Source organism: Pseudorca crassidens, chromosome 17 (genome assembly GCF_039906515.1).
Source record: "Pseudorca crassidens isolate mPseCra1 chromosome 17, mPseCra1.hap1, whole genome shotgun sequence".
NCBI lineage: Eukaryota > Metazoa > Chordata > Mammalia > Artiodactyla > Delphinidae > Pseudorca > Pseudorca crassidens.
In genome coordinates, this window is record NC_090312.1 from 5,140,277 (window position 1) to 5,166,758 (window position 26,482).

Genomic DNA, 26,482 nt, shown 5'->3' on the forward strand with positions numbered 1-26,482 from the left:
GTTTGGATACAGACAGATCTGGATTAGATGCCAAATCTTGTTTCTTATTACCTGTGTGACCTCAGGCGAATCACTTCACCTCTCTGGTCTTCAGATTTCTTATCTCTACGCTCTGGTAATAACCCCTACCTCACTGAGTAGTTTTCCTGGCTAAATTAGACAATGTAGACATATGAAATACTGTTTTGCATCAGCTCAGGATATACACAAAGAAATGCGTGAAGTGGGATCTCATGTGGACGCCCTGGAAGAGCACCCGGCAGAGTAGGGGCTCTGTAAATGTCAGTCCTCTTTTCTGGAAGGAAGTGAGTCAGGCTTGGGGGTGGCTGTGTTCGCTTTGATCCCCAGCTGCGGCAGAGAAGGAGACAAGGACAGCTGTGGAGATCCTTGAGCTGTTGCCATTTACTTGCTGTGAGATGAGGGTTGAAACCATTCTAAGCCCAGACTGAGGACTGGAAATTGAAAGGAAGCCATTTACTTTTAAGGCAGTCGTCCTAAATGTCAGAGAAGCAGTGTGCTCTTCTGTCACTTCTTTTCACTGAGATTATAAAGTGGCCTGCAGACAGTACTGGCTTTATAGATTTTAAAACAGTAGACATAATTACATGCAGAGGTGTTGGAACAAATGCTCTTCCCCTCTGAACCTATTTTTTTTTTTCCTCTACACAAAAGCATTTGGCACTTTAAGGCATTAGATCACCTAACCCTCCCAATATACCCAAGGGAGGCAGCCAGGGTGTTATTAGGTAGCTATTGTCATCAATGAACTGCTGATGTGGTACAACAGTCTGGATAGGAAGACGACTGGGCGTGATGTTTCAGTGAGAGAGTTGTAGGGTTCTGGACCTGGACCCTCGTAGATTGACCTGCCCCCTCGCATCCTTCATTAACGGAATGAATAAACAGAGCAAAGAAGGGACATGATCTTCTGCAAGATGCAAAGATAAGGGAGGACAGGCCTGGAAACACAGCCAGGACTGACTAATTGCCAACGACTTCTTTTACTGCATAATACATTCTTTTAAAGGAACTGAATTGTTTTTGTTTAATAACATTTTACTGGAATATACTTGTTAACATACTAAACACAGGGCCAAAGAGGTGACAGTTAAGAGAGATTGGAACCTTTGAATGTTACTTTCAGGATTAGTTTGTAAAACTGTATTTTTGGTAGGTCGCATGCAATGTCTTGATGACCATGATAATGAAGGTGATGGTGCTGTGAAGGAGAGGGGGAGGAGAATGACAGAGGTGCCAGCAGTGAATGTTGTAGTGGCGGCAGTGATGATGATGATGATTGGTAGGAGGGGAGGGTAGTGGCTGTGGTGGTGGTGATGCCATAATGACAGCAACAGTGGTGGTGACAGTGACGGTGATGGTGATGATGACCATAGTGCTAATTATGATGAGGATGGTGACAGCTGATGTTTACTGAGAGCTAACACTGAGCCCGTCACTAGTCTGCTTTGTAGATTTCAGTCCATTTAATCCTCACAACAACCCCACGAGTCTACTGTTATCATTCTCATTTTAGGAGCAGGAAACAGAGAGTTGAAACAACTTGCCCAATGACACACAATTAGTAAATGACAAAGCCAGGATTTTGTACAAATACAAAATAGTAAAAAATAATAATTATATTTATTACACTTACTATATCCTGAGCTCTATGCTAAGTGTTTTCTGTGTATTAGTTTGATTTTATTCTCCCCACACTTCATGAGGGGGGCAATCATTGCTCTAGTTTGTAGATTAAAAAAGCTACAGGGCTTCCCTGGTGGCGCAGTGGTTGGGAGTCCGCCTGCCGGTGCGGGGGACACAGGTTCGTGCCCTGGTCTGGGAGGATCCCACATGCTGCGGAGCGGCTGGGCCTGTGAGCCATGGCCGCTGAGCCTGCGCATCCGGAGCCTGTGCTCTGCGGCGGGGGAGGCCACAGCAGTGAGGGGCCCGTGTACCGCAAAAAAAAAAAGCTACCACTCAAGAGTTTAAATGACCTGCTCAAGGTCCCACAGCTAGTTTGGACCTACAGCACAAACTTGATAAGAAATTGATGAAGAATGAGAGAATGAATGCATTGCAAAATTTTTCTTTTGCAACGTAGCGCTAGCAAAATTTTCAGTAATTTTCTTTTTTTTTTTTTTCTCCTAAGGGAAATAAAGGAGAACGTGGTGCAGATGGTGAGATTGGACAGAAAGGTGATCAGGTAAAAACTTACTTTACAGTGAAACATTCACCCTGAAGAAACATCACTTATTTTTCCTAGGTAACTTTCATTCCACCGTTTCTGCAGTCATTTCTCGTCTCTTCTTTGCCTTTGGTAGGATTTTTTTTTAAATCATGTTTTCATGGTTCCCACCTTCGTTCATTGTCACACTCCCCTTCCCCAGTTATCCGAGGAGCCTACCTTTTCTTTTCTTTAAAAACACGTATTTTAAAATTTTGGACTCGGTTTCTTGCTCACTGAACTGGTAGTCATTCATTACAAAATGCAAAACGCCCCCTTCTTTCTTCCTGCCCACCCACCACTTCTATTGTGTGACTCTCACTGTGTGAGCTAAAATGCTTCATAGACACCCCTTCTCTGCCCAGGGCCCATCCAGCCCTGCTTGACCACTGCTCCAAATGCATTGTAAGATCGTTCCCATGTGCATCTGAACACTGTCTCCCACTCGTCTCCAATCCAGGGCTACCAGCTCGTCCTTCACTCTCAAGTCCTCAGCCTCTAACAGCCTTTAAGCCATTTAAACTGGCTGTTCTGCTTGTGCCTTGCTGCGGTCCCTCTTTTCCCTCTTTTCCTGTTTTCTCTCCCTCCTGCCCTTGCCCTTTCCTTCGAAGTCTATCCGTCTCTCGGTCGGTACTCATCGTGAACCAGCTCCGTGCCAGGCCCCGCACCAGGCTCTGAGATTCAGGATGAGTGATGGGCAAATCCCTAACCTCACAGGGCTTTTCTTTCAGTGACAGGGTGAGGCACGTGAGCAGAGAATCCAGAGGTGGTGAGATAAGGGCTATTCTAAAGGTCTGAATGACATACTCAGCGGAAATTCCACTTGCATCTTGAAAGACGAAATTGGGGGGGATTATTCTTATGAGTTGTGAACGGCAGTGATCTCTGCACCAAATGTTACAGTTTGTGTTTTCCTGTGGAAGGAGGTGAAGGAGGAGGGTAGGGAGATCTTTTCTTCCGTGGTGGTTTGTTTGGTTTGATAACACTGCTCTGCTAAATAAATGAGGCAATACACTTGGCACCATAACCGGTTTAGCTCATTCTATAATACACACGGACTCCTCTCCACATGGGGACATGAATCTCTTTCTTAAAATAACTGTAATACTGTCAAAGATGCCATAATTCAGTTAATCTAGCTATTTCCATTGTGGGTATAAATTGTGTGTATATGTATTTATTTGTTTTTAAATTCTTATTATGGGATACTTCAAACATACATCAAAATAAGAACGTATAATAAAAATTACCCCATTGTATTTATCACCTGGTCAGAATATCTTCCAGCTATTTGGCCACTCTTGATTCCATCTATATCCTTCTTCCTTCACATTATTTTGAAGCAAATCCAGTTACAGGATAGATTTGTTTTTGTAAATATTGTTAGATACTCCCTCAACCACCTATTTATATATATATAAATATGTTCATATATGTATATATATATATATCCAGAATTTTTATCTGAGTTAGAAGATGGATTCTAGCTTTTCTGAAATTGGGTAGTTGCACGGAGTGCAACTTTTTGGGAATCCTTTAAAATAATTGCCTTGTGTTTTCCTAGGGTCATCCAGGAGTTCCAGGTTTCATGGGGCCCCCAGGGAACCCTGGGCCACCGGTAAGTGATTATTTTGAATCTCCTCCTCTTCTGGCCTTGTCATTTGTGCATACTTCCGTACTCCCTGGAGGTGGTATCACATGGACAGACCTCTTATTTTAAAGAGTGGGCTGACACCTGAAAGGTGTCTGGGGTGAAGTGAAAGTGCAGGTCGCGGCGGCGTCTGGGGTGAGCCCAGAGGGGCTTGGCTACGTTGAGGGACAGCGTAGTCAGAATGCCCTCGGGACGGGGGCATTGGCAGGGATGCACAGGCTCCACTTACTGTTTTTCATCCAGCTCGGGTTGGGGGAAGCCTGGGATAATTGCAAGGTTAGGCTCTTAAGAAGTGTATTATAGAAGCAACTTTCCCTCTTCCGTAGGAAACTGTCCCACGGTGAGAGGCTCAGGGAACCACAGAGTGTCTGTGCAAACCCAGACTTTCTTGGATTTACTGTAATTGATAACAATAATAATAACTGCAGGTTATTACTATGTATTATTACTATTTTCAACAGTTCATTCGTTGTCATTCTAAGGCACTTGTTATCATTCTAACCATAGCAACAGCCTTTAATATCATCCCACTTATTCCCATTGACCCTCCTCCCCCTCCAAACAAATGTTCTCCTTGCCCTTCCAGTAGCTGTGGTGCTACCATTGACTGATGCCCTTCTTGGCAAATCTACCTCCCTTTGGTCTAGGTGGCTTGTCTGTCTGCACCTGATTCGTGAGTTTACTCAGCATCATGCAGGTGTTTATTGAGCCTCTACTTTGTGCCGTGGCTTGGACTGTTAATTGCCTTTGGGAATGGATGCTGAGTCAGCTGCCCATTCAGGTTTAGGGGCCAGTCATGCAGAAGAAACTCAGGAGCAGGCAGCTAACCCTCCTGGTCAATCATGCATTGTTTTTTAAGTGTTCGTGATGTTATATATAGATACCAAGAAGACAAAGCTCTTTACTTTCACAGTTTATTTTCTGGTGCTCTGTTAGCATGCTTCTTCCAGTAAAACCCTCACCCTGTTCCCAACCTGCTAGCTTAGCTAGATTCCAGAGTCTAGGATGCCAAACGCTTCTGGCAAAATTATGTAAAATAACCCAGATTTGGAGTAGAAACGCAATTATTCTGTTAGATGTGTAATTTTCCCCTGCGGCAGCCCAGATGCAAGGGAGCGTGAACCTTAGGCTGTTCATCTAAATATTATCGACATCTTTTTATTTCGTGAACATTTACGGGGTCCTCACCTGGTCACGGAAAATAAGACACACCTCCTACAACTGTGTCAGGTTTCCTTGAGGTCCAAGACCATGGTGTGGCCATTTCTGTATCCCTAAAACTTCGCCAGCACCTGGTATGACATAGGCATCCAGTAAATGTATGCAAGAGGACTAAATCAAGACTGCTGGAAAGGTGTCGATGAAGTACGGTGAGACCTTGCTCATGTGTTATCCCATGCTTAGTTATTACCTGCAGTGCTTCCGGTCTCGAGTCGGCCAACAGACACACACAGAAGAAGACCACTGGCATCAGACTTCTGCCAACAGAGAGCCCTTTATGGAGATCTCTGAGTGTGTACCTGGTGCTGGCTGGCTAACTCTTTATATGTATCACCTTACTCAGTTCTCTCAACAACTCAAGTTAAGTCAGTGCTGTCTTTTTCTTTTTTTTCCTCTTTCTCCATTTTACAAAGGAACTGAGATGCAGAGAGGTAAAGTAACTTCCCATCCAGCTAGTCAGTGGGGACCCAGGACATGGGCCCAGGAGCTCTGGCTCTGAGGGGGTGCACTCCTAACTGGTGCCCTCAATTCTCAGTGTGCTGAGCACATTGCAAACATTGCCGCATTTACTGCTCACCTCCCTGTGGCATGGGCAGTATCACCTTCTGCCTCCTGTGGATAAGGAAACGGAAGCATCCGAGCCGGTAAGAAGCAAGGCATCGGTCAGTCTAAAGAACCTTTACATTTATCACCCAGCCAGCCCAGCTCCTAATTCATTCGTTTATTCAAGAACTATTGAGTGTCTACTATCTCCAAGGCGCTGTTTTAGTTCCCAGTAAACAAGGTGATAAACACTAAGGTGTCAGATGGATGCAAAGGCTGGAGAAAACTAAAAGCAGAAATGGGGCGTTGAGGAGCAGGGACTTGCAGTTGGGGTCTGGCAGGCAGACAGTGTCTCACTGAGAAGCTGATACCTGAGCCAAGGTGTGGACGAGGGCAGGTTATGAGCTCTGACACATGGGGGTTTAGACTGCAGGCGGAAGGGGCAGCGCGTGCAGTAACGCTAGGGCAGAAGCCTGTCTGGGGCTCACTCTGCACCACTTACCTGTGTACAGCTCCCCTTCCCTTTATCCATCTGTGCCTCTCTTCATCCTTGGGTTGTCGATACAGGCAGTTGCCTTCCTTAGCTCTCTGGAAGATAAATCCAATTGTTTGTTTCTTGTCTGCTGTCCTGAAATGTTCCCTGACGTTAGCTGAAAATGTCCACGCTGACGTGAGACCATTTACTCTCCTCTTGTGGATAATTAGCTGGTGAATGCTTCGGCCTCTCCTGAAATGCAGCTGCCGTCCTCCCGACGTCTTTGTATCCCCAGAGGCGATCCCAGCCTGATGGGGAAGGCAGAAGTACCTGAAACACTTACCGTTCAGACAGCTGGGAAGGGGCACAGGATCTAAGGTCTGTGCATTGCCCCATGCGCAAAGAGGAGGTGCTGATGACCTCTGTTCAGATACACAGCAAACTGGCTTTCTGCTTTACCACCCTTAGGGAACAGATGGAATTGCCGGAGCTGCGGGACGGCCAGGAATCCAGGGATCCCCGGTAAGTTCCTCATTGGAGAGGATGTGCCTTCAGTTTGTGTTTGGACCTTCCCAGAACCCCAAGTGTTTGCCAGCCCTGCCCTGGTCCTCCCTAACTCCTGTGGCTCACGTTCCAAAGGTCTGTTCACTACTGGTCGACCACAGGAGGAATTGCTTTATGTTAGAACCCTGGTTACCTCGCCTCTAAATTAAGGGTTTGGATGAAATGACCTGGCAATCTGTGATTTCAGAATTCAGCTTACAACCAATTCAAAGTGGTTCAAGGTTTAGCCCCATGTCCCTGTTCCTTTTCGGTGTGGTTTCTATTTGGAAGAGGCACAGGGGAGGAGAAAGCCCTGGAGCTGCCCCATCCCGAGCCTGTGGCATGAGCCAGGTGGTGTGTCAGGCAGGAGGTAGCTACTGTTATCCAGTTGTTCAAAAAGCAGAGTGAGGGCTTCCCTGGTGGCGCAGTGGTTGAGAGTCTGCCTGCCGATGCAGGGGACACGGGTTCGTGCCCCGGTCCGGGAAGATCCCACATGCCGCGGAGCGGCTGGGCCCGTGAGCCGTGGCCGCTGAGCCTGCGCGTCGGGAGCCTGTGCTCCGCAACGGGAGGGGCCACAACAGTGAGAGGCCCACGTACCACAAAAAAAAAAAAAAAAAAGAGTGAAATTAAGAAGGCGGAAGTCACAGGTCAAGGTCCTAAAACTACACAGGTGGAGGTAGTTGGAATCCAAGACTTTTGTCTCAAACACCAGCATTATATTCATTGCTTGAAGCTGCCGGGACCATTCTTGGTTTCAACACCGTAAGGCAAAGGTGAACCTCAGTTTAGCAGGCACTGGGCTCGTAGTCGCTACATGCATATTCACTTAAAGGAATTTACGGTCCCTTGATATCCCTTATCTCATCTGACTGCCCTATCAGTAGGAACCATTGTCTCCATTTTATAAATAAGGAAAGTGGGCATAAGAGAAGGAAAACTACCAGTTCAGGGTCACATGGTGAGGAAATGTCAGAGCTGGGTGCAAACCCCGCTCTACAGAAATCTCAGTGTCATGTTCCAGGTAGGGCTATTGCTAGCAAGCAGGTCAACCCTGCCCTGGTACCTCTGGACTCTGGTGCCAGGAGCACTTCCTCCTCAGGTGAGGAAGACAAAGCCCAGGGGGGTGATGTCACTCGTCCAAGGTCATACAGGAAATTGATATCCAAGTCGGGAGTTAAGTCAGTTTGAAAATTCCCATTTCAGCATTCCTTCTATCACTCCACGCTGCCCCACTGTGTGGGATGGTCGGGTTAGGGGCAGGACGGATGTCGAGATTGAAAACTAAGAGCCACGTGGTTCTTTTTACGATCATCATCTAGCTCATGCTTTTGCAGCAGCCCACTGAGAAGTCCCAGGATGAATAAAATATGAACCGTACCGCAGACAGCTTTTTATTGATTCTCAGACAGAAAAAGATTTCTCCCATAGAAACGAATGGACTATTTGCCTGAGGAGAATAAGATGCGGGTCCCAGATGTAAATCCTAGGAATTAAACTACATTAAATGAGATATTGATTCTGTCCTGGCAAGTTATACCTGTGCTTGAAGTTGCCCGTGGTCTTGGTATTTCCACATAAACATCAAACCAGAAAACAGCTGAAGTTTTCTTAGCACAAATAATGAGTATTGGTAGTTAAAAAACAGAAATAAAGTTAAATAGGGAATAGTTAAAAATATATATACACACACAGAGAAATCTAAAACATTTCTATTGCATTTTGAGTTAAAACATATAAACCATTTGCCAATCTCTTTGACATGGGATGAAGGCCGTCATTTTTATTTCTGTTCCCCTGAATAGAGTCTCTTGTCATTATATTGTAGAAAGAACATCCACCCATTTACTATTTGTTGTCTTTTTAAAAAGTGGTTTGAGGGACTTCCCTGTTAAGGATCCGCCGGCCAATGCAGGGGATACGGGTTCGAGCCCTGGTCCGGGAAGATCCCACATGCCGCGGAGCAGCTAAGCCCGTTCACCACAACTACTGAGCCTGTGCTCTAGAGCCCATGAGCCACAACTACTGAGCCCACGTGCTGCAACTACTGAAGCCCGCGCACCTAGAGCCCGTGCTCCACAACAAGAGAAGCCACCGCAATGAGAAGCCCACGCACCGCAACGAAGAGTAGCCCCCGCTCGCCGCAACTAGAGAAAGCCTGCACACAGCAGTGAAGACCCAATGCAGCCAAAAATAAATAAATTTATTTTTTAAAAAAGTGGTTTGGGTGTGTAACAACACCTGTGAAGCAATTTGAATGTAGGATCCTAGTTTGTTAGGACTTTTTGCAAATCTTTTATAGCTATCTTGTGGTACAGCTATCAGCTATCTATTTAGACAGTGAATGTCTCATCTTTATCAAATATTTTCAACATCTTGATTTGCGTAAAAAGATCATTTTCTTTTTCTACCTGAATTTCATTGGGCAACCTAATGAACAATTAAATTGTGTAATTTCCATAGCAAACAACAAGTGGTGAAAACAGGCTTGGGAACAACCATGCTGGCTCCTTACTGAGGCTTCGACTCACCTGATTGGAGCAGAAAGACCCTAAGTAGTAGATATTTTAGTCTTGCGGGCCATACGGTCTCTGTTGCAGACCCTCAACTGTGCCACAGTCAGGCGAGATCAGCCACAGACATTATGTAAACTAGCGGTGAGACTGCATTCCGATGAGACTTTATTTGCAGCCACAAGCAGAGGGTGGGAGCTTGCTGACTCCTGTCCTAGATCACTGGTGCTTTCATAGCAGGGTCTTGGCAGTAATAAGCATCCAAGAAGGGATCCAGGAAGCTCTGTTATCAATAGGTAGAAACACCTACCTAGGGTGAATATGTGGCCCAAGTTGACCAAAAACCCCACTTTATTTGTTAATGTTTGTAGGTGTCGTGATATGGGGAGGGGTGAATGTTTTTTTTTCTCTTACTGTTATTATTTTGCATTGGTGTAAGTGGCAATATGTCTAGACAGTCTCAGATATCATGCAGCATAAGTTTACAGAGATGCAGGTCATGCCAAATTGTTATCAATGCAAATGCATAAACATAGCATTTCATTTTTTAAGAGCTAAGAGTAACCTCCCAACATGAATAGGTAGAGTGTAGATACTTTTAAGAATAGGTTTCAACAAACCAGTAGTGAACCTAAAACATTGTTCATTCTTCACTAGTTCCCGAAGGTCTATGAAAATAAATTCTCAATATCTGTTTTATTTAATAAATTTATTTATTTTATTTTTGGCTGGGTTGGGTCTTCGTTGCTGCACACAGGCTTTCTCTAGTTGCGGCGAGCAGGGGCTACTCTTCGTTGCGGAGTGTGAGCTTCTCAGTGTGGTGGCTTCTCTTGTTGTGGAGCATGGGCTCTAGGCGCGTGGGCTCAGTAGTTGTGGCTCACAGGCTCGGGAGTTGTGGCGCACGGGCTTAGTTGCTCCACGGCATGTGGGATCTTCCCGGACCGGGGCTCGAACCGTGTCCCCTGCATTGGCAGGCAGATTCTTAACCACTGCATCACCAGGGAAGCCCCTCAGTATCTTAATGATGTGATACTGGTATCTTTCATTTTCTTCAGATTTGGAAATGAAAGTCAGTTATTGAGTTTTTATTGAGTTTAACTAGTACTTACTAAAGAAACTGTGCTTTGGTCCCCTCATCGAACACTTCACATGACAGTATACTAAATCTCTATGAATCTGAAATAAATATCAAAATATTTTTGCTTTTGCTCTTCTTCCAAGGGGATAACATCACAACCTTTAAGAATATTTCATTTTGTGTGGAATGTGGATTAGAGTTTAAGCCAGACATTAGTGTTTTATTGCAAAAGAAACACTAGCAGGAAATTATAAAGTTATCAGGACTTTCAAAATACTCATGGTAGAGATGCAGGATGATATAATTATGCACATTAGAATAAAAATGATAACACCGATTACCTCATCTGATGTAGAAACTCTAGTTGACACTGATGTGTATTTTTGCTGCGTAAAATGAGAAAGGAAGTATTAATGCACCTTGGTAAACACAATCTTTCAAGGTCTGTTTCATGGGGGAAAGGGATACTAAAAGCAAGCACTGATGGTAAAGAATTGGGGAACCTCTGGATAAGACGGTGGCAGTAACAAAACCACCTGTTACCTGTGCCCCTGGTCAACTGGTCAGTTCTTTACTTGTCTTGAGTGCTGTACGCGGAAGCCCTGCAGGTGCTACGGTCTGTGCTGTGAGGCGGTCTGGGGACAAAGTGCAGAGTTGGATCTGGACCCAGGTCTTGTGGACCCCTAAACTTCTTCCCAGTACGCCTTCCAAGCACTAATTCCCCGAGTCTATGTAATAAGGCCAAAATGAGCTCCGGTCTGCACACCAACCTGCATGATTGTGCTCTGTCCAGGGCCCCTCCCTGCCCTGCAGGGAAGCAGTACCTGGAAAGGAACCAGGTGGACGAGGCAGATGCAGAAGCACTAAAGACTCCTTCCAACCCATGAAGGCAATTCTGGGTGAGATCATTTACCTCCAGAAAAGCCAGTCCCAGAAATTTAATGGTGTTTCGTGTCTTGGATCTTTTAGGGGAAAGAAGGTCCTCCTGGACCCCAAGGCCCATCTGGATTACCCGGAATCCCAGTAAGTGGCATTTTTTTTTTAAATCTAGTTTCTCTACTGCAAAAATAAGCAAAGAAAACTGTATTGCACCATTGTAGACACAAAGCATGTTTACTAGGGAAATTTTCAGCATTATAGAAAATTAGAAGAAAAATAATACTAACCAAAGCCAATTTTAGTCTCATTCTTCCTTTATGTATTTGCTGTTTACTTATGAAAATAAAATTTTCACCTCTTTCTCTCTCCACACACACATCAATCAACAGACACATACATACATAAGTGTGATAATTGTGATAATATGAACATTTTCTGTTTTCCACACTGGTATTAAATGCTCATAAATTTTACATACATTCCACCCAATAAATGTACCATAATATATGTGATTATTCTTCTGTTGCCTCATAAGTCTTATAACTTCTAAAAATCTACAGTAGATTATTTTACATTAGGTTTTTATTTTACAGTAGATTACTGTTTTACATTAGATTATTATTTTATTTCTATAGGATGGTGCCCCAAAGTGGAGTCTACTGGTCAGAGCACAATAATATCTAAGGTTCTTGATACATACTGCAAAATTCCTTTCCACAAATGTTGTTCCGGGCTTTTCAATTTAATATACTTCTCAACAGGGTCAGACTCTCCAGTATGTTAGTAATAAGGCTGCTCCAGAGAGGCCACGTGCTGCCTTCTTCATTGAGAATAAATCCTTGTGTGGCTCCTCGTCTGGCGTGTGCCTGCAGCTGAGACCTCTCCTGGACACAGCCCCACCCCTGCCCTCCACGGGGCATCCTTTTGTTCCAGCCATACTGGCTTCCTTTTGGTTTCTAGAACACTCTGCACCCTCTCCTCTCTAGGCCACAGGGCCTATGCACATGCCTTTCTGTCCACCCAGAATGCCCTCTTGTCACCTCTTTCACTATTCGATGCCTTTGATCTTTTCCAGCTCATCCCAGGCATCACTTCCTAGAAGTTTCCTCTGCCCCCCAGGCTAGGATAGGCTCTCTTAGTCTCTTTTTCCTTTCTTCCTACGTGCCTGTCTCAGCTGGTAGTCACATGTCTATTTGCGTAATGGTTTGATTAGTAACCACCTCCACCATTATTCACTAATTGATTTGCTCATTCAGCACATATTGGTTAGGCACCTACTGGGTGCTGGATCTGGGGACCTAACAGAAGAGTGCCTGGTAGTCATGGGGTTATGTTCTGGGTTCTGTGGGACCAGGCTTTTGTTCCCCGCACGTGGTGGGCACACGGCAAATATGACTTAAATAAATATGTGGATGCATGAATTGTTTTCCTAGAGCCCTTCCTGCTTGAGTGTCTGAAAAGTGCTGCTGTTGGTCGAGCAGGCATTTCCGGGGCATCACCAGTAGCCGTCACTGCAACCACACAACCCCCGAGGCTAAGTAACCTGTCCAGGGCGCACAGATCTTAAAAGACAGGCTGGGATGTGAAACCCCAGTTGGTATAAAATGCAACGCTGTAGCCTAGCGTGTCATAGCAGCTAGGAAATACTTGAGTTAATTCCAGGAAAAATAAAGCTACGGAGAGAAAATTCCAGTTTGAATTTTCTGCCAGGCCCTTATGATCAAAGTCCTAGGGTGCTGGAGAAGAGAGAAATGACCTGAGATATGAGTACACGATTTTCTTAGTAGTATCCCTCCTCTCTCCCAGCTTCCCTCCTTCCTTCCTTCTTTCCCTCCAGTGCTCACCCCATCTGCTCTCTGTTATCCTCAGAGGAAAGCCGAGATGACCTCCCTGGCACCTCGTGAACTCACCCTGTTTTCCTCTCTGTCTCTTTCTCAGCCCTGTCCTGGACACTCCAGCCTTGTCCACACCCCTTCCTCCCAGCCACTCTAAACAACTTTGCCTTCCTCCAGGTCATCGCTATGTAGAAAACTCTTCCTCTCCCTCTGCCCGGGCAATAGGAATCATCATAGCTTTCACGCACATTGCGCTAACCACAGGGCGGGCTCAGTGCAGAGAGCTTTCCACGTGTTAACATGCATAATCCTCACCACGCCCCACTCCTCTGTTCATCTCGAGGTCTCGGCTAGACATCATCTTCTCCAGGGAGATGTCCTTGAACCTCCCCAGTGGGGTTAGGTGGGGATCAGAGCTGTGCTGAGAGCACTTCCTTCATAACCCCTTGCAGCACTTGGGATTTACAATCATAAATACCTGTTGGGGGCTTCCCTGGTGGCGCAGTGGTTGAGAGTCCGCCTGCCATTGCAGGGGACGCAGGTTCGTGCCCCGGTCCGGGAAGATCCCACGTGCCGTGGAGCGGCTGGGCCCGTGAGCCATGGCCACTGAGCCTGCGCGTCCGGAGCCTGTGCTCCGCAATGGGAGAGGCCACAACAGTGAGAGGCCTGCGTACCGCAAAAAAAAAAAAAAGAAGACCCTTCATATATGCCTTACAGCTCCTCCCCCTGCAGTGTAAGTGTGAACATCCCTTTAATTTATTAAAGGTGAAGAAATGAGGCTCTGAGAAGTTCACGGATTGCTCAGCAATCCGGCAGTCGACGAGAGCAGTCTCTATCTCTCGGAAGCCGCACCTCCTTCCCCGATGATTCAGTAGAGGCCGCACTCAGCCCTCTTCTGCGTCGCCTGAAGCGACGCTCCTGCTTTTTCTGGGAGCCAGGTGTCTGCCCCGGGGCTCCCCTGGGGTCGGCTGCCCTCCTTCCTGCGCGTGTCTCATCTGTGTACGTTGGCTTTCTCTTCTGTGCGTGGGTCTCCTGACCCTCCCCCCGCTGCTCCGTGCATGGGAGAAACGGTTTCTGGAGTTAAACTCTTAATTGAAAAGAGGATCCGTAGTGCGGGGCCTCCGAGTCAGCCAAGCCGGCTTACCTGGCGTTACCATGGTCATGCCGGGAGCAGGGTCTTAACGAGTTACGGGTGCGCGTGGGGCATCGGCTAGCGGCCTGGATGGTCAGTAAACTTACGTGACCGTCCTCAGTGCTTCCTGCCAGCGCCCAGGCACTGGCGTTAAAGGCCCTGATGAGGAACGATGCACGATCTCGTGCGTGCTGGCCGCAGCGGGAGCAGCTGCACTGTTGGCGCCGATTACCGATGCCTGGTTTGCTAAACGTTGCAGGTGGTGGCGTTGATTCTGAGCCCCCTCGTGACTCTACCAGACAGGTTTGTCATCTGTGTTTAGGAGAGGGGCCGCTGCGAGCTGAGAATGTCAATAACTCACCCAAGAGCATAGGCATAGTTGATGCAAGTGGGGTTCAAACCTTGCTCGGTGTGACTCAGGTTCCCCTCTGCCTTGCTGCCTGTTGCTTTCTTTCCCCGGAACCCGCCCAGCCCAGGTGACCCAGGACTGGAACCTGAGTCTGTGTGATGCTGTAATCATTGTCCTGATCTGCAGAGATTCCTGAAGAAGAATGGTCTCTTAGATTAAACAGGAGGCTTACAGTGTCTTACTGAGAGCAGGAGGTGGGCCAGTAGGAGGTGGGGAGCAGGTGGGGGATTTGTAGCTTGATTTCATGGAAAGAAACGTGACATGTTCGTGGCCTTCCTGCAGCCCGGACGTGGCCCTGGCTGTCATTCACCTCGCCTGCTTGTGGCCCGGGAGCTATAGGTGCTCTGCCGCAGGCCCCTCGGGTCCTTGTCATCTCCATCAGAAGCCGCCTCCTCGCCATGGTCAACCCAGGAGGCCCAGAGATGAGCCCATGTTGTCCTAAGTTTGACTTCATGAAAATGTCCAGTAGGGGCTTCTTTCCATCTATAGCAATAATAATGCAATTTATTGCTTTTGCACTGTGTGCCAGGTGCCGCCAACCAGAGATCCAAGCCAGAAGCGTGGTGCTGGGGGAGAAACCATGAAAAATGAAGCCAGTTCTGCCTGTTGTGTGTGACTGTAGCTGTGCACCAGGCAGAAAGGCGTCTTTCCTTCCCTCCCTCTTAGCGTCTTCGTCCAGATAAACAATGTGAGTTTATCTTGCAGGGAGAAGAAGGCAAAGAAGGCAGAGATGGGAAACCAGGGCACCCCGGAGAGCCGGTAAGGGACTCGAAGGTTCTTACCATTTACACGCCAGATCAGCCATTTCTCAGAAGCAACTACTCTGTGTCCAGAGCTACTATGAACCGGGCACAGTGAGAGTTACTTGTGCATTTCTTCATTTACTTCTCCTGAGAACGCTGCAAGGTAAACACCGCTGTCCCCATTTTACAGCTGAGGAAACTGAGTCTCGGGGAGTGGACTCTATCCTGGGGGTCCTGCTTTTTTTTTTTTTTAACTGCCTCTGCAGCCTCCATCCCATTGATGTGGAAGGGGACTGGGCAGGTGAGCACTGGCTGGAGTAGAAACCTGACATCCGAAAAGCCTGTTAAACCCCTGAAAGCCTGAGCTTCCCCTGCCATCTCTAGGGGATGTGAGTTTGTCCTTTCTTCGACATTGGCATAGAGGTTTTTTTTTTTATCTTTCTTTTTTGTTTGTTTGGTTGGTTTTTTTTTCCTTTACCTTTAATGTCAGCTGCTGAGCCACACAGCGAGATGGACTGTGTGCTGCTGAGGACGTCTGTCTCTGTGGCCCCAGCAGCTATTGGCTGGAAGTGTGCAGTGATTTCTTCAGACCCGCCTCTATGACCCCGGCGTTGTCCCTCCTGAGGACGGTCCGCCCCTCTCGAGTGTGGATCTGGGCTGCGTGATGATGCTGAAGGTTCATTTCCTAGCAGCAGTTTTGTCTTCACAAACCCCTTCCATAGCCTCCACACCGAGGGGAAGATGGCAGGTGGCCCCTGGGGCTTAGAGACCTGGTTCTCCCGACGCCCACCAGCAGGAGACAGTTACTGATGGGGTGCACCCAATAAATACCACGCAGCTGTGCACGAGACGGGGGATGTTTTCTAGATACAGACATGGGACTTCTCCAAGATACATTGTTGAGTAAAAAAGCCAGGGCACAGAGCAGTGTGCTTAGCTGCCCTATTTTGTATGAAAATGGGTCTGTATATATTTATCTAGCATTTACATAAAGGGAGTCTGGGAGACTCCAGAAACACCGAGAGAAGTAGTTTCCATCCATGGAGGGAAGTGAGGACGGGTGATTCTGAGCACAAGGGACATAGGGATGGGACGTCAACTTTTGGTCCGTAGTATGTTATTATTATCTTTTTAATTTTTGGAGCCGTGTGTGCAGTGCTTATTGATAAAATTAAATTAAAATATTTTATGCCAAAATTACAACCACAACCAGAAGAAGAAACTGGCTTCGGATGCTGGCTTCACTCCCTACAGGCTTTGCGACCTAGCTTGAGTCAAAGAGCATCTCCCGGCTTCAGTTTCAATTCAAATAGAATGAGAATAATAGTAGCAACTTGCTGGAGTTGCTGGAGAACCAGATGCCGTGAGAAGTTGGTTAAATGCCTCAGGCTTCTCTAACTGTTAATTAATTTAGTAAGTTACTTTTCCAACTGCTCTAGTTTTAACTCCTGGTGAGGTTAGAGCCTCAGAGCCTTTAGAACCAGTAAGTGGAATTACATAACAGTCTCCACAGCAAGGCTTGTGCTCCATTTAATTTGTGCGGCCGTAACTGTTATGACTCACTCTGCGTCTTATGCAACCTGCCAGAAGTACCTTCTTTATCGCTTTTCCCTGTTTGCCAGATGCCGAGACCAGGACTCACTGCCTAGGGGAAAGTAAGAGCTTAGGGCAGCGAGCAAAGTAAACAGCTCATCTAAGCTGCTGAAGGCTGACGTCCAGCCGCGCAGCCCTGGTGGGCAAGCGGCAGTTAGCCAGGCTGAGGACGTGGCAAGGGAGCAAGCAGCACAGGTATCGCCACCGCGGCTGACAGCTGCCGTGTGCACACCGAGGGGGTGCTGAGCGCCTCGTTACATTTGCCAGTGTAAGCCCCAGGAAACCCCTGTGGGGTGTGGGTGTCACTGTTGGCCCAGATGAGGAAACTAAGGCACAGAGAGGTCAGGTAGGCTGGCCGAGGTCACACCGCTGGTACATGAAGCATCCGGGACCCGCACCCTGAAGGCTGACCCCAGAGCTCAGTCAGCACAGAGCAGGCAATCAGCTTTTTTCGCAGAAAGTGTATTATCCTGAGAGGCTGTCACTGACAGTCCAGGATAACCGAGGCCCTTGGTCTGCACTCAGTCTGTTTGTGGAATGCCTTTTCCAGACAGGCCTGTGCCAGGCGCTGGGTGTGGACGGATGGAAGGCCAGGTCTGCCCTGGGTAAGCAGTGGCTAAGTCAGTGCATGGAAGGCCAGGCCAGTTCTGCTGGAAGCAGAGGGGGCTCCGCAGCTGTCCCCAGCACTGGTCCAGAGCTCACCTGTCCGTTCGTTCTGGGGTCTCAGCGTGTGGCCGTCCTGACCTTTAGCACTCTGAGCTGCTTGGGAGGAGATGGGCAGAGGAATGGGGGCACCAGAGGTCCCCTGAGAGCAGACCTGGGGACCAGGATGGGGTGCAGGTGGGGTATTTGGAGAAGATCCCAGGAGCACGGACAGAGTGGGGAAATGGAACGAGGAAAGAAGGAAAGCTGCTGGCAGGCCAGCGGGCAGACGTTCCAGGGGTCACCGCGGGTCCACTCCCCCGGAGACCCGCTGAGGATGTGAGAGGAGCACACCTGGCCTCCCCGGTCCCACCCCTGCCAGGGAGCGGGCTAGGGTGTTCTGCATCAACTTCAGCCTTTCTGCCTGGGGGTTGCTTGTTGTGGCATGAACTCCCACGCACTGGGGCCTTCGACACCTCGGAGTCAAGTGCCCCAAAGGCTGTTCTGGGCACGGCCTTCTGCCTGAGCGGGGGCTGACCAACAAAGTGACAGGAGCCCTCCCGGGGAGCCAGGGGGGTGGCTGGGAAACAGCGGCACTGGCTGCTGGTAGTGGGTGGTTAATTTCCACTTTGACTTATTCCTTTAAATCCCTATACAATGGGGACATGGATGGACAGACAGTAGACAGACAGATGACGGATACGTGGATAGATGCACAGATAGATGGGTAGATATGCAGCTTTTAGAGTTGCCCGTTTCGTCATTTTTAATAGGAGGCATTTGAGTATTAGTTACAGTGTAGGGTGAAGTACAGAGGCTCTGGAACCAAAATGCCTGCGTTAGAACCCCAGCTGTGTGACCTTGAGCAGGTCACTTAACGTCTCTGTGCCTTGGAGTTTTGCCTGGGGCAGAACCAAAGTGCCTCCCTCATGGATTGTTGTGTGAAGCGCAGGCGTTGTGCCCGGCGCATGGAAAACCCTCAGCAGTGTCTGGTTGTTACCCTTTGTCTGCTGGCCGCTTGGGCCGGTGATGGCTGTCCCACTTCACTGTGGGGCAGGGGCCAGGCTCGATCACAAAGACCTACGTCAGGGAGGCTGTCCTGAATTTACAACTGAGAAACAGATCCAGGGAAGGGTGATGACCCCCAAGATCACACGGCTAGACTTAGACGAGCTGGGACAGAAGAAGAAACAAACTCGGGAGTCAGAGCTTGGTGGCCCATCCTCCTTCCCCTGTAACTTTCACTCTGAATCCACGGATGCCCTTCTCCCTCTCCCATGCCCCGCCATGGACCCCCTCTGGCCCTCCAGGTTTATAAGCTGTGAAAATGAAGGGGGACTTGGGCGAGTAGGCCCTCCTGTTACCATGGAGGCGGGGCCAGCATGCTGCCCATCTCCCCATCAAGCACACGTGCCCCTTCACCCACTTTCCCGGCTCACCCCAACCCTCCCTCACCTCTCACCACTTTATCTGGACTTCAGCAGTAAACCGCAGGCCCTCTGTCAGCAGGCACTGATGCCAGGCTGAGGAGAGCCTCCTTTCGGGTGTTGCTGGGGTCCAGTCTGGCTTTGCTGTTTGTTAACTCAATGAAACCATAACTTCTTTGAGTCTCAGGTCCCCATTTGTACCATGCAGTCGTCACCAGCTGCCTCGGGGTGGTTTTGTGAGTAGGTATAAAGCGGTTTCTAACTTGGGCGTGTACATAATCTCTCATGCAGACCAGAACCCTTCCAAGGATAAGAAGGGGCACCGTGAATGGGTGTTTCAAAGATGAAACCTGTGTAACCAGCGCTGTCCCAGGAAAACCAAGAACATAATAGGCAGGGCTACACAGTGCAGATTTCTATGGACTAAAATGGACCACAGTACCAGAGGGTAGGGTTGGCAGGGGGCAGAGACTGGCTGGTGGAAGTATGATGCTGTGAAGCTCCGGCAGATGAGAACAGGAAGGTCCTGCAAATGTTGTCTTCAAGTTCTTCTTTTCTTCTTTATCCTCAGGGCAAAACAGGAGAGCCAGGTCTGCCAGGACCGGAGGGTGCCCGCGGTCCCCCTGTAAGTGCTGAGCGTGTGTGTGTATGTTGTCCACAGTGGAATAAAGCCATCAGTCACTTGGCTGTGACGCCGTGGGTAGGGTCCTCTGAGATTGCCTGGCCGTGGATTCCAGAAGTACCTCTCTGCTAAGACCTTGGTACTTCTGTGCAGTAAATCCAGTCCTTTCACATGCCATTGCTGTAAAATTTATTTTCAGACTTGCACCCATCGTTACTTGTTGTTCTGAGTTTCCTTTGTTCTTATCCTATTTATTACAATTTTAATGGACTTCCTCTGCATGATAGAACCTAAAAATGAGTCTCAATTTTCATTCTGAACGCTTTTCACAGCTAAAGGGTTTTTCCCCAATTATAACGATAACTCATTCTCATTGCATAACAATAACAAATGATGATGGTAATAAAAAGAGAAAGAGTAAGAAAAGTAATGTTATAGAGAAGAAAATAGTTACTTATAATTCTATAACACAGAAGTAAAGCTCTGTTAACGTTCTAGTATGTTTTTTTAGTCTTTTTTTCTATGTATGAAATCCAGCATTTGTATATTTAAATCTACATTTATCATTTATATATCTAAATCTGTATCTAGCTGTCGAGCTATTTATTATACATATAAACATATACAGACACCTTTTCTTTTTTTCTTTTTAAGAACCACCATTTCATCTTTTTATTATATAAAATTTCAAACATATACGAAGTAAACAGAATAGTGAAATGAACTCCCATGGGCCAGTCACTGAGCTTCAGTCATCATTATTCTGCTTCATATCTACCTCTACTCATTTCCTACCCCCTACGCAATACTTTTCAAAAGTTCTTTGCTATAAAATTTACACACATCAAAAAATCTTAACTGTATCATTTGGACAAATAGATATACACATGTAACCCACATCATCATTTCATTTTAAGCCCCATGGTTTTCCACAGGGGTCTAAAACAAGACTCAACAACTTGGATCCCATTTTAAGGTCAGGATGGCCAACCCAATGCCAATGGCTTAGATTGCATGATCAGTTAGCAGTGGATCTGTTGAAGGGATGTTGAGGTAGGGAGGGGTACACTGTTATTTATATATATGCATAAAAGATCCACAACAGAGCAGAACAGGAAAGAAACATACCTTGCAAGTAAAGGAGTTGGACTTCGAGTGATCTGTGAAAGAAGATAAGCAAGGCCACAAGAGAGAGAAGAGACTTCATAACTTTATAAACTCCATGAGAAAGAGAAGAAACTTCCTACTTTTTAGCTTTCAGATGGCCATTAGAGGAATCCCAAAGCAGGGCCTAAGAGGTTGCCTTGATCGCCAGTGTTTTAAAGCTTCTCCACAGCCTGTTGAAAAGGCTCACGCTTGACAGCCTTCAGCGCATGTCTTCACTCTCTCCTACCTATAAAAATGAACCCTGTGTATTTTGGGGTTGTTGGGGTTTTTTTTGCTAAATGCTTTACTCCTTTATAATTTCAAAATTGTTTACAAAATTCCTTAAATTTTCTTTGGAAACGAATAGGATGTTCAATAAAAATCTTAAAATCCAATTATCTGGCAAGAAGTGGGAGATCAAAATGCTAGTTCTATTTCCTTAATCTGTTTTTCTGTTAAAAAAAAATCGATAACTCACCTGGCTAGTATTCAATAAGGAGGAAATAAAACACAAAAAATACCTTCCTTTTCCCCAACTCTCCTTGCTTTTCACCTGCCTGCATCAGGAGAAGAAACCTAAGAATGGGGACTGCCCCCTCTTATGGGGGATTCAAACACAGAATTAGTGATTTTTTTTTTTTTAAGGTCGTTTCTGGTTTACTGGAGGGAGGGTTTTTTGTTTTGTTATATTTTTCTTTTTTCAGCCACGGAGATCCATTTGCTGGGAAGTGTGCTGGGGCAAGATCCACCTCTCAACCGAGAGTTGTAAGGCATCCTACTTCAGTGCAGGGACAGAGGCTAGAGACCCAGGGAGTTGAAAGAACACCCACCTCCTCCGGCTGGCCCGGCGCGAGCTTGGAGATAGACCTGGGCTTAGCTTTCACTTTGTCATTTATTAGCTTTGTGACCTGGGTCAGGGGGCCGTTCTGAACCTCTGTTTCTTCTTTTATGAAACGGGCATCAGAACAGCTCCCACTTCTATAGGGTGGTTCTACTAAAGGAGAAGATAAAACATGTGAAACTTCCAGCCAAGTGTCTGGGACATTGTGTGCGGCTCCCTTAGTTGGTGCTTCTGTCCATGATTATTTGGGAGGAGAGCAAGCAGGGTCCCTGCCTCTGCACTGGCTGGATCTGGGGAAGATGCTGGGCCCCAGGAGGCCCTGTCCCTCCCCAGGGGAAGGGAACTGGCCTATTTTGAACAGTGGAGAGCACTGCACTGTTTATTTCTTTTTCAATCCTGCCGGCAACTCTGCAGAAGTGGGTTCTACCCTCATTTTACAGATGTGGAAACTGACTCCCAGTGAAGAGAAGTAAAGCACCCAAGACCCACAGTTAGAAAGTGGGGAGCCATGGTTCAGTTCCAGACCTGACCCCAAAGTCAGCCCTGCTCCATCATACTTAATAGCATGTAAAGCCCCTTTCCATAGATTAGTCCTGCAAAGCTCTGCCAGGTGGGTATTTTTATTATCCTCGTTTCATAGATGGTGATGTTAGGACTCCAAGGGGTAAGTTGACTTTTCCGAGGTTACAGTGGTTCAATCTGGAGTCAAATCTAGGCGACTTCATGCCCTCCTCCTGCTTTTCCCCTGCACCTCCCAGGATCTGAGAGCTTCCCTTTCTCTTGCACCACTCTGCGGCCTGGGAAGTGACCTTCAGAGCCTCCCTCCTGAGGCCACCCATTCTTATCCCCCAAGCGGTGAGGAACTGGAAAGAGAAAGCGTTTCCAGGGTAACAAGCACAGCCACACAGCAGCGGGGCTGCTAGGCCACAGCTCTCATCCGATGGCCAGGCCAGAGGGCTGTCTTCTCCCCAGTAGGGTCTTCACTCGCTTTTTGAAACCGGGAGATAAACTCAGGAGATAAGGCCTGAGAAGGGCCTGGTGGCATCAGCTGGGAGGCATGTGGCCTTGGCCTCAGAAGGCCCTGTCTGGCCACACACTGCGCCTCCCAGCGTTGAGTGTGGCACTGGACAGGCTTTGAATCGTGGCTCCACTGCTTACTCTCTGTGGGATAGATCGGCCCGAGCTTCTTTTCTATACAGTGGGGAAAATGAATCCCATCTTATAGGACTTCATTGCACTGAAATGGGAGCGTGTCCTGTGGCTGCAGCACATGCGCGGTAGGGGCTCTGCAGCTGCGGTTTTCCTCTCTTCCCCCCCCCCCCCCGCCCCATGGCTGCAGCACATGCGTGGTAGGGGCTCTGCAGCTGCGGTTTTCCTCTCTTCCCCCCCATGGCTGCAGCACATGCGTGGTAGGGGCTCTGCAGCCGGGGTTTTCCTCTCTTTCCCCTACTGCGGCCTTGCTCCTCTCTCCCTGCCTCGAGCCTTCCTTATAGCGAGTGAGAGGCTAGGACGGGACCTCGCCGCTCACTGTGAGGCCACCTCCGCACTGCTCGGAGAAGTGCACGAGTCCCTGTGCTGTGCAGCCCGTCTGTGGGGCTTGTGTTGACAAGTGAAATTAAATTCAAGGCCCCGTCCCAGGTGCTCCCCAGACCCCCTGACCTTGACCTCTGTGCACAGGCATCAGCCCCGTACAAGGGCATCGCTCTGTGTCAGCCACTGGCTGGGGACTCAGTCGAGCAGGACACCCAGAGCAGTGCTCTGGCAGTGACAACGTGAGGAGGTGACGCACAGAGAGAAAGGTGCCAGGAAGGCGGTAGATGGTGACAGCAGGAGGGGTGACTGAGATGCTGGAGTTGGGATGGGAGGCTGGCCGAGAGCAAGGCCTGTAACCGGGAGGGATTTACACGACGGGCAAGTGCACGCCAGCAGGAGGGAGCAGCGGTGAACACGTGAGGCCTGCCGCAGGAACCACGGGTGGGGCGGGACGTGCAGCAGGATAGGGCCCAGGACCTGGACGTGGTCTGCTGGCCTGGGGAGGGCGGGCAGGGCCTGCTCAGCTGTGGGATCAGCATCCTGTGAATGCCTGGGTCTCAGCAGGAGGGCAAGCACCCGGCCCCCCGGGCTGCAGAGATGCTGTCCCAGCTGGTCAGGAGCAGAGCCTGGGGGAGGGACAGTGGGAAGTGGGAGGGCTTTGGGGCTGCGCAGGCCTGCCTGGACCCAAATCCGATTCCTTTCTAGCTGTGGGGCTTTGGGCAGGTGTTCTACGTCTCTGAGACTCAGCTTCCTCATCTGTGAAGTGGGGATTCTTCCACAATCAGGGTGGCCTGACTGTTAACAGATGGTAGCGTCAGCTCCGCTAACAGCTTCGTCTTTGCTCAGAGGGCTTGTGCTTCAGGGAGAATATCTCAAGCTGCTCTTTTGTGCAGGGAGGGCCCAGCCCCGTGGCCCAGTATGAGGCTTCCGGGCTGGCTGTACTCACAGCTGCTGGGGGGGACCAGCGATGGCTACAGGAATGAGGAAGGTGCCCAGGCCCTAACCTGGGGTGAAGGCAGTGTTGTCTCAAAGGGAACTGCCTACCCCAGGATCCAGGCGGAGGGGGTCCAAGCCACGTGGTATGAGATGAGGAAGAAGCGGGAGTTCAGGAGACACGTGGGGAGACCCCACCACCCTCCAGGACATCTGTGGGATGGGCCCCAGCAGCCCTGCCCTCGCTGCAGAGTGACCAGGAGGAAGGGCCTGGCCACCCAGTCAGGCCTCAGGGACCTGGCCCATGTCCGGCAACTGGTCAGGAACGAGGGGCATCGGGTGAGACACAGAGAGGGGTCAGGGTGCGCTGGACCATCTCCCTGGACTCCACCCTGTCCCACGCTGTCAGCCTGCTCCTTGGTGGGGTAACTTCCTTCTCTTTGTTCTAGGGCTTCAAGGGACACACCGGTGACTCTGGCCACCCTGGCCCCCGGGTGAGTGGACGTGTCGCCATCAGGTCATCCCAGTGCACCTGAGCTGGCCCTTCTAGGCAGAGGGCTCCCGGGCCCTGCAGGCGGGGCAGTGCCGTGTCACCTCAGAGGGGACAGTGGCAGCATTGGAAACATCATCCCTCCTCAGTCAAGTGTTTCTAGACATTTCTTCTGGGGGCCAGACGCTGATGTACAACCAGTTTGACCAAGTCAGCCTGAAGTCAGGTGTGGTCACTGCCGGCTGTGCTGCCCACAGACTGTGCTGTCCTGGGTCCGGGGAGACGAGTGCTGTCATTAGGTCTACTTTCCAGAGGAGGGAACTGAGGCCCAGAGGATGTGGGTGGTTTTCCCGAGGTCCCAGAGCTATCGGCTTATCCCAGATGGAAGGCTCTGGGCCCTGTCTTCCTATCCTTTAGCTTCCCCCATCTCTTCCAAGTGCCCCAAACAGAAGGACCCTCAGGGGTCCACCGGTTAACCCCACTGCTCTGTACAGCGAGGAGAAAGCTGAGGTGCAGAGAGGGTCCGGTGGGAGACAGAATCCCCAGCGGTTTGCCTGATCTGTCAGGAGGTGTCTCCCTGCAGCTCAGAGTGGCAGAGCGGGCCCGGGCCTCGAAGCTGGCCTTAAGGACACTGCAGACCCCACTTGGGGCCAGGACTCAGTAGGGTGCTTTTGGGTGGGCCGTCCTCTTCTCCCCCTCCCAGATGCTCCGAGACCGCTGCGGCTGGGACAGCGGGCGTCCTGCATCTCCCTCCCTAACGGCGGCTATTTTGTTTCTGCTTCCCCTTCTAGGGAGAGCCTGGGGCTATGGGGCCCCCTGGCCGGGAAGGGTCACCAGGAAAAGATGTGAGTGTGGGTGTCCTGTGGGACGCGGCTGGGCCTGTGGGAGGAGGAGGTGTAGAGGACGTGCGTCACTGAAGGACCAAGAGAGGCCCAGGAACTGGACTGGGGGGTTGGGGCCACCGTGGAGAGAGTCACGGGCGAATTCTAGGAATCTGCTGGTGATCCCTCACCTTCCAGCACCACGGGCTGCATGAGTTCTCCTTGGGGTCCCGAGGAGGCCCCGGGACTGGGCTTCCGGCTCAGAGGGCTGGTGCCCATGCCATATGACGGATGAGGAGGCTCTGCTGAATCCGTCATGATTTGTCTGTTGACCTCAGTGATGCGCGAGTTGGATCTGGCCTTACGTGGACTCAAGTGGCGTTTCAGAGTCTCCCCAGGTTATTTCTCCATCTCCAGTATTCTGTGGCCTCATGGACCCATCACAGCACCACTGGGTACCCTTCACCTGCTCTCACTCACTCGGGGGCAAGTCAGGGTGGGACGAACCACCTTTGACCCCAGTCATACAAATAGAAAAACTAAGACCCAGAGAGGTCAGGAGACTGCCTCAGGGTCACACAGAGTCAGAGGCAGGAGGAAGCAGTGTGGAGTCCAGATCTTCTAGCTCTGCATCCCCACAGGGCACTGGCCTGGGGACGTGACAGCCTGCAGGGCCATCCGACATGTGCGGACACAGCTTGGCCTCCCAGGAGTGGGTGCTGGGTCAGGAGCACGGGCACACGGTCCTCAGGTCCAAGGCGGGCACATGCCCGCCCCCTTGCATCCTTCAGGACCTGCCTTTAAGCCCTGGCGAAGTGCCCGCTGCCCCCGGGTGCTTGTCCTGTGTTGTCTCCTCGGCTGACCTGTTGTCATGAGACGATGGAGCAGGGAAGGATCTTAGCAGGAATCCGATCTAGTTCTTGTGCTTTTCCTGAGCAGTGGGATCCGTTGCACAGACCCCAGCCTAGTGTGTGGAGGCCTCTCACTAGGTTCAAAGCAGAAAAGCTGCCTCGACCCCAAGCGGGGCCTCTGCCCAGCCCTGTCCCCTAAAGGTGCCTCTCAGGTGCTGAAGGGCAGCTGGAAAATCCTGGTCTTGCCAACCCTGCTCACTTCAGTTTACAGTACAGGGCCGGAAGGGAGCCCCCAGGCAGGGGCGTGGTTGGGATTCAGCTCGCCCAGCAGGTCAGGCTG

General features: G+C 49.4%; 1 protein-coding gene across 3 annotated transcripts in view; it reads left to right on the forward strand.

The window, feature by feature from the left end:
- COL22A1 (collagen type XXII alpha 1 chain) overlaps positions 1-26,482 on the forward strand; it is a 259,547-nt gene that overhangs the window by 216,339 nt on the left and 16,726 nt on the right. For all 3 annotated transcript variants that reach the window (XR_010936688.1, XM_067712824.1, XM_067712825.1), the window contains 8 exons: positions 2,150-2,203; positions 3,789-3,842; positions 6,583-6,636; positions 11,215-11,268; positions 15,206-15,259; positions 19,477-19,530; positions 24,430-24,474; positions 25,262-25,315. Coding sequence is in view for 2 of the 3 variants with exons in the window: in XM_067712824.1 (XP_067568925.1) it covers positions 2,150-2,203; positions 3,789-3,842; positions 6,583-6,636; positions 11,215-11,268; positions 15,206-15,259; positions 19,477-19,530; positions 24,430-24,474; positions 25,262-25,315 (423 nt within the window). In the remaining variant the exon portion in view is untranslated. The remainder of the gene's footprint in view (positions 1-2,149; positions 2,204-3,788; positions 3,843-6,582; positions 6,637-11,214; positions 11,269-15,205; positions 15,260-19,476; positions 19,531-24,429; positions 24,475-25,261; positions 25,316-26,482) is intronic.